The sequence below is a fragment of the Marmota marmota genome, unplaced genomic scaffold (assembly GCF_001458135.2).
Source record: "Marmota marmota marmota unplaced genomic scaffold, marMar, whole genome shotgun sequence".
Classification (NCBI taxonomy): domain Eukaryota; kingdom Metazoa; phylum Chordata; class Mammalia; order Rodentia; family Sciuridae; genus Marmota; species Marmota marmota.
Window position 1 is genome coordinate 31,540,353 of NW_025999932.1, and position 8,195 is coordinate 31,548,547.

Below are 8,195 nucleotides of genomic sequence, written 5' to 3' on the forward strand. Positions count from 1 at the left end.
CAAAAAATAAACTCAAGCAGGTAAATGAAAGGTTGTAAACTAAAATCATTATAAGTAAGGGCAGCAGAGAATTAGAATATTTCTTCCCCCTTTACAAGCTAGTATTTATATATTCTGTCTTATGATATTAGAGACCAAACATTCAAGACCACCATGAAAAAGTGACATCGATGATAAACCATGAAGTTTCCTTTAATGTATTTTCTGTCTCTACAGATAAAAGATGACATAGCTCCTGAACAAAGGGGCTGACACAGTAAATGACAAATGGCTTCTTTTCAAGTGATATTTCTTCATCATAATGTTAACAGTGTTCAAATAAACACACATTTTTTTATGAAGAAGAATTTGAATAATCTCTGTGACTTCGTTTTTAATGTAAGATGTCTAAGTGTTACCTCCTAACACTGATGAACATGATGCCTCATGCCCTTTTGAATGCAGGGACTTCCATTTCTTCAATAGTAGATCTCAGGTACCCAAACAAACAACAACAACAACAACAAAAAGATAGTTTCCTCTAGGGTAAAACATATTTTGAGAGTATGCATTTTTACCATCCAGGTAAAACCAAGAATAATGAATGTTTGTAAAGAAAACTAATGGTCTTATTCTGGTTGTTTTGTTTGGGGCTTGTTTGGGCTTTAACTCAGTTAACCTTAGATTTGCAACTGATGGCAAATTCAAGGCCAGCCCCAGCAACTCAGTGAGGCCCTAAACAACTTAGAGAGATCCTGTCTCAAGATAAAAAATTTTTTAAAAAGAATGGGGATGTGGCTCAGTGGGTTAAATCTCCAGTACCCAGTACAAAAAAACAAAACAACAACAAAGAGAAAAGGCTCTGCAACTGGTCATAATTTTAAACACTTTCACTTAAAACAAAGCTATCCCTAATTAGCTCATGCCATTTCCACATCTCCACGACTGCTTACAAATGAGACCTGGATTACAGATTTTCATTTCTATTTTGAGCCACCTTTTAAAAACTATGCCATCTTCATATCTCGGTGCTACAAGGGGGAAGTAGCAGGAGTTACTGGGCACATGGAGTGCAGTGCAAAAAACAACTTTGGTCTCTTATTCAAAAGTTGTGTGGTTTTTGATGTAGTATGATTATTTAATATATAAAAAATCACACTCCTGAAATAACATCCAGCCACATGGAACAAAATCATCGTGAACGATGTAAACATTTTTGCACAGCTTTTACTAGATCTGAGCCAGGCAACCTGTGGCCTGAGGACAGGAGACCCTTCATCAACTGTTGGATACCAGTCTGAAAAAAATTGTATTGAAATTCAGAGTTAAGTGTTTAGAAACTTTCAATAGCAATTTGATGGAGTGATTTTTGTATCTATCTCAAATATTTTTCTTAAATTGACCTTGTATTTTGGAAGTCTTTTTTAAATGTCATTTGCCCAGCAATTCATTTTATTGTATTAGAAATGTAAAAATCTACAACTGGTCTCTTACTACAGATAGCTTGAGAAGCACCGAAGACAACTATTTAAGTGATTATAGAATGAAAAGAAAATTCAGTGTACCTAAAATACACAGTCAAAAAAATGAGATTTCAAAGACAAAACTTAAGGGTTTATAATAACTAGGTATTCAACAAACTTGTTAAGATTAACATTTTTGTTGTTCTCAAACAATTTATTCTGCACATGGCTTGATAGCTAGATGTAAAAGCTGATTCTTCTATTAAAAATTTCAGTTAGAAATGAAAAAAACTGTATACATTAAATATTACTATAAATTTATACCCTCCTAAGTCATCTTTCTGAAATTCAAACCTATGATATGAAATATATCTACAAATATAAAACATTCACATTATCATCCTAAAAGAAACTTCACCTGGTATGAAAATCAAAATAATCAAGTAATTCTTTAAAAGTATCTTTTTAAATATCCAAGAGGAAAACTTGATATATATTACAAAATACTTCTTACAAGCTGTTATGTTTTATAACTACATTACTTAGGAAGAGAAGTTATTTCTTTCTTTTTTTTTTTAGAGACAGGGACAGCAAATGCAGTAGAGTAGAAGGCAAGAAATAATTAAAATCAGAGCTGAAATCAATGAAATCGAAATAAAAGAAACAACTGAAAAAATTGACAAAACTAGAGACAGGGTCTCTCACTGAGTTGCTTAGCACCTCACTTTTACTGAGGCTGGCTTTGAACTTGCAATCCTCCTACCTCAGCCTCCCAAGATGTTCTTTGGATATGCACTCTAGATGCCAAATATAACTGAAATCTTTGATGCAAAAAAAAAAAAATCAAGCCATTTTTGTCATAAACTCAGACATTTTTTTTTTTTTTTTTTTGAGATGGGGTCTAACTCAAGCAATTTGATCTCAGATAAATTTTTTTTAACTTGTATTCTGGAAGGTTGTCTACATTGGCCTTGAATTCCTGGGCTCAAGGGATCCTCCCACCTCAACCTCCAGAGTAACTGGGACTAGAAGTGCAGACCACCCTACTCCACAATTTTAAAAATATGCAAAGAGTTCAAGAGAAGTAGGAAGAAGGGAAGAAAGCAAAAACCTCTGTGATCTAGGAGAAACGTATCAGATTTGCCAAGAACATAGGACCTTCTAATGGTCTTCCCAGGGTCTCTGTCTGCACGGTGGCCATAAGAAGCCACTTTGTCATGACATCCCTAACAACCACTTGGCAACATGATGGCAAGTTTGGGGAGCCTGAAAAGATGCCTGCCTAAGACCGACATGAGCTGGACATGGAGACATTGCATTAAGGAGAACTGGATGTTCAAGCTGCTCCCTAGACAGTCCTGTCTCCTGATGGGACAGGGACAATCTCCTGGAGCTAATGTGACCCTTTGGTTTCCTGGAATGAGGCAGATGACCAATGAAAAAGAAAAGAAAAAAAAAGCATAGAAACTGTATTCCTGCCCAGAATTCCATAAGAACACTCAGTCCAAATAGAATTTCAATAAAACTATTGAAGTCTGTGCAAAGGAACAAAGAGATAAACACTAGACTTCTCCAAAATGGGGGTGAAATATACAGAGACACACACATACAGATATGTGAAGAGTATTAGAACAGTACTCTTCTTTAGTCAGAACCATATTTAAGGGCTGAGGGTATAGCCCAGTGGCAGAGCACTTGCCTAGCCTGTGAGAGGTACTAGGTTGAAACCCCAGCACTATAAAAAATGTCTTTAAAAACAACCACCGATCTCCCCCAACCCTGGCCCCTGGTGTTTTTAGTCCTGAAATAATTTTCAGCAACTCTTTCTGTAGCTGTTTTCAGATCCAGAGATGAGCTAACTTCCCTTTATCTAAACTTGAACAAAGTGGAAACACAAACAAACAAACTTTGGTTCAGCTCAACACAAATCAAAGATCAATTCAGTTCAGTGTGTGTGTGTGTGTGTGTGTGTGCGCGTGCGTGTGTGTCAGGGGGTAATCATTTTCCAGGATACTTTAAGCCCTTCCAAGGCCTTAAGAACTAGGAAAAGGTCATGATGATTTCTCCAAAGTTCATCAAAATAAACTGCATTTTTCAAAATCACATAAAGCTTCCATATACTTTGAAATTAAAATATATATTTTTTCTAAGTTTTCCTGACTACAAAATTTTGGATTCATTCCTAAAAAGTTTCAAACCTCCCTCTCTTCTCTCTATAGGTAAAAGTCCTGGTCTTGTGGGTACCCCACCATTCTCCACCAGTGGAACTTCAACTTTCACTTTGAAATAAACTGGGACATCATGAACAAAACCCACCTGGAGTCTCCACCCGGCGGTAGTGGTAAGGGTTAATGCACACCTCTTTCTGTTTGGAGCCAAAAGGGAACTCACAGCACTCCAACGGCTTCAACTCATGGTGGGACTGGAGATCTGGCCATCGCCACACCCGGCAGTAAATGACATGCGGCAAACCCTTGCGGTGGGACACCTGCAGGCGCCCATCCAGGGACCTGGGGATGGTGACACATTTGCTGGGTTGCCCAGGACAGCTGAGGGCCCTCTCCAGCTCATCCATGGCTCCTTTCTTCTTCTTTAGTTTCTTCACTAGAGAGTCTACGGCCTTCTCTGCCCACTTCTCCTCTTCATCTCCTTGCTTCCAGCCAAGCAGTCTCTTCACTGCAGGGCTGGTGAAGGAGAAGAGGGAGCTGATGGGGGTGCTGGAGTGCATAGGAGGTGGGCCACAGACGTCCCCCCACACAGAAACCGGACTCACGGCCCTTCACAGCTGGTCAGCAGCCAGGAACTCTCCAGGGAGGGCATAGGTACAAATTTGCCTTTTCTTCTGGAAGCAATCGTGACTGATTCCAGTTGGGAATTGTGCTGACTTCTTCCTAAGCCTGTGCATGGGTTGGCCAACCCTGAAAAACAAAGTGAGACTTGCGTGAGCTTCATCAGAGTGATTTTCAGAAAAGGAAACACTGTTCAAATGTTTTAACTTGAAAATTCAATCATCTTTTGGACACTGCCCTCCCTTATATCCCTTCATCCAAGTCTTGGTCACTGGCCTTAAAAACTTCTCTCAGAGTTTGTCTTTTCTCTCCATTTCCACAACACTTGGGGTCTGGACCTTGTGGTAAAAAGGACTCCCTCAGATCATGGTGGCAACTCTGACTTCCCTTCTGCCCTCCTCCTCCATTTATTCCCAAACCTAATCTGGACCAAGTCATTTTCCTATTTAAGAAATGATGCGGTTCATTGATTTCCCAAGTGTAAACTTCTCCACCTGGGTTTCTAAGCTCCTGTGCTCTTCCAGCAATATAGTCCTTCTTTCTTCATTTATAGGTTGCACAGGTAATCTACCTCTCCCCATTGTACGACATATATACAAATGAAAAGGGAAAAACATAATTAGAATCACTGTAGTCTCCCCACTGGGAACAGCCACTCTTGAACCTATCTTCTTCCAAACTACCTGATAGGATGGCAGTTCTCAAACTATGTCCCAGGGATCCCCTTGGGAGTCCCTGAGACTCTTTCAGGGGGCTGTGAGTTCCAAATTACATATCTATGTGAGCTAAATCCACTTCCTGCTCTTCAATCAAAACAATAGATCACAATAGGTTGTGTGCGGAAGGGGATATGAGAATCTGGGTCTCCACCTGGCATTAAAGAGATCTGCAAAGAGAAAACAATGGCACTCTTCTCACTAAAGTCCTTTTGAAAACATAATTTCTAGTAGAATAATATGCTTGTGTTCATATGTAATGGATTTATTTTTTTTAACATTTATTTCCTAGTTGTAGTTGGACGCAATACCTTTATTTTATTTATTTATTTTTATGTGGTGCTGAGGATGGAACCCAGAGCCTTATATGTGCTCTACCGCTGAGCCACAACCCCAGCCCAGGTTTATTATGTTTAATGAATCAATAAGTAGTTCTAAAAATGTCTCAGTTTTAATTCCTAAAATGGAAAACACTGACAGACAAACCCACATACGGGTTATTGGAGTTCTCCATAATTTCTACAGTGAACAGAGGTCATAAGAACAAAACGGGTTGAAAAGTGCTTTTCTCCAAGTCCCACACAGTCACATACATAGATGTGAACACCAACAAGTGCTGTCCTTGCATTTGATACTCTGCTGAAGATCATCTGGATTCTTTACCCTTTCATCTGAAGGTGGCACTGCTTCCTGGGTATTCAACAGACCCATTGAAGTTTCCTGGTGCAGAACTGCATTTCCTCCTCTGTGAAAGCACTGGCTTAAACAAAACCTCCTCTTTCTTCCAGATTTTAAAACCAGCCACCTCATTAATGTTCAGAGTGGCTGCTTCTGGACACAGTTTGAAGAAAACTGACTCATTTTAATCTCTGGGAATCAGTGTAGCTCACAATCTCCAACAATTGCTTGTTTAATATGCATTAAATATAATTTTCTCCTTTGCTTCCATGGAGAGAAAAGCTGAACCCTTGCCAGTACTATAGTGTGCCTTTAAAAAACAACAACAACAACAAAAAAGTAGGTATTGAACACAAGGGTTCTCTATCATTCAGCCATATCTCTAGTTCTTCTTCTTTTTTTTTTTTTTTTTTTTTTAATTTCAAGACAGGGTCTCTCTAAGCTTCTGAGGCTGGCCTTGAACTTGTAGACGTCCTGTCTCCCTTCCAAGTTTCTGGGACTACAGTGGGGATGTTGCTTATTGGTAGAGCACTTTTGTAGTATGCACAAGGCCCTGGGTTCAACTCCCAGCACTGGGGGGGGAGAAAAGAAAAAAAAATTGAGGCTGGATGTAGAGACAGAGGAAATTTCTCGATGGGAGAAAATCAATGAGATTTAATGAGTAGGATGCAATGCTTACATCACTGGATTCCTCATGTGGACCTTATTTAGGATTATATAGAAGTCAGCTGTGATGAAAGGAGAGTTAAGGACTCAAAAGTTGTTATTTTTCAGTTAGCAGTTTGACTTAGACCCAGTTTTATTTCGGAAGGTTGATTTTGTGGCTCAACAATTTGTGAATTTATAAAGTACAGTGCTCAAGTTATGTTTATCTAGACAGGTCGCTTCACAGCAGTGGTTGTAGGGTTGAGGGGCTTTCAGGAGATGTGGCATGACACAGAGGAACCCGAACCCTTACAGAGCTTTAGATGCTGCTTAGCATTACATCGGATTTGTTGTTCGTAAGTTGCAGCATCAATCTTTATGTTTAGGTCAGTGGTAGAGAAAAAAGCCTTTTATAAAAATGTTCACTAGAGTTCAACTAAATATACCTTCTTAAAAACTTCTGCTGTATAGAGCAATGACAGTTTGCTAAAGTGGGCTGAGTTTGCTTTTTGTTTTTTAAACTATGAGTTCCTCTCTTATCTAATGGCCTGTGAAATCAATTTATCATCAGAACAAAATAGCTTTTGGAAAACCAACAAAACAAAACAGACTATGTGGCAGGACAGCTAACAAAGAAAGAGTAAGTGTAATAAAGTACGTGTGTATAAGCTCATTCCAACTTTTCATTCAGAGGCATATGCTCTGTGTACGTGTGGTGTTTGTGGTGTATGTGGAGTATGAGTCCAAAATGCAAAATTTATTTACTTTTCTTATTGTACCTTGCAATCAAAACTACTTAAAAAGCATTACTCCTCAACCATATATTTCCTCAAACTCTCTGAGGTTTACCTTGATTAGTGACATGCAGGGGGGGGGGGGGCACTGAATTCCTTGGGGAATTCCCAGTTAATACTGAATCTATGATCTAAAAAGCTCTAAGCTAATATAGCTCTTAATTCTCCTGAATTTAGGCTCTCTGCTGTCTGAGGTCACTGCCCCTTTAAAATAATTAAAGTAGTCTCACAGTGGCTCCAAAACCAAGATTTTATAGTTGCAAGACAGCTCCTGTCCAATTAAACAGAGGCCTTTGCATTAAGGGAGACCCAAGAGTTAAATTTAGAATCTCAGAATGATAAACACCAAATTCATAACAATGACTTCCTGGTAACAGAATAGAAAACAGCAAAAAGTCAAACTTTGGGTACACCGAAGTTGAAAAGATGATTCTCTATACTTGTTTGTATGTTTTGTGTATTTTTTATAGAAGAAATAAGTATTAAAGTGAATCAAACTTAGAAACCCACAAACACTAAGGTTCTTGTTTGTGCTAATAGTTCTATAAAATAAATAAAATTTGGACTCTCACAAAGATTTTTGTCTATGTAAATAACTTCTGTTTATCCAGGCATAGATGTTTAAGCTTCATAAAGATAAATTCATTCTCATTCCTATATTTTAGCCATTAAAAGAACAAAGGGCCTCTTGTTTATTCCCAACTAGCCATAACATTAGCATCAACAGTGAGGTCTCCAACTGTCCCCATCTGCTCAGTACTGTCAACCTGGCTCCCAATAGCTTTGCCCATAGAGTTGAATGCCCATAGACTGCAGATGCTAGCCTACCATGGCCTCCTGAAGACACCACTGCCCAGGCTCACATAAACTAAAATAGAGCACTTCCACAGGAGCCAAAAAAAAAAAAAAAAAAATTCCTACTGTTGCAAAAATGAGAGGGTCAATTAATTCTGCTCTTGTAAATAGAGAGCCTACATCCTGGGAACAAATCTTTACTCCTCACACTTCAGATAGAGCCCTAATATCCAGAGTATACAAAGAACTCAAAAAATTAGAACAATAAGAGAACAAACAACCCAATCAAACAAATGGGCCAAGGACCATGAACAGACACTTCTCAGAGGACATACA

At 38.6% G+C, this 8,195-nt stretch overlaps 1 protein-coding gene across 2 annotated transcripts in view; it reads right to left on the reverse strand.

The window, feature by feature from the left end:
• The window catches only part of Smad9 (SMAD family member 9), a 35,446-nt gene that overhangs the window by 23,384 nt on the left and 3,867 nt on the right, over window positions 1-8,195 (reverse strand). The window contains exons 2-3 of one of the 2 annotated variants that reach the window (XM_048800850.1): window positions 4,216-4,360; window positions 3,759-4,126 (exon numbers count right to left, since the gene is read on the reverse strand). In XM_048800850.1, the coding sequence (XP_048656807.1) occupies window positions 3,759-4,126; window positions 4,216-4,262 (415 nt within the window). In that variant the 5' untranslated portion in view covers window positions 4,263-4,360. Of the gene's footprint in view, window positions 1-3,758; window positions 4,361-8,195 lie in introns of those variants that run through there. The other variant, XM_015484212.2, reaches the window with a different exon arrangement.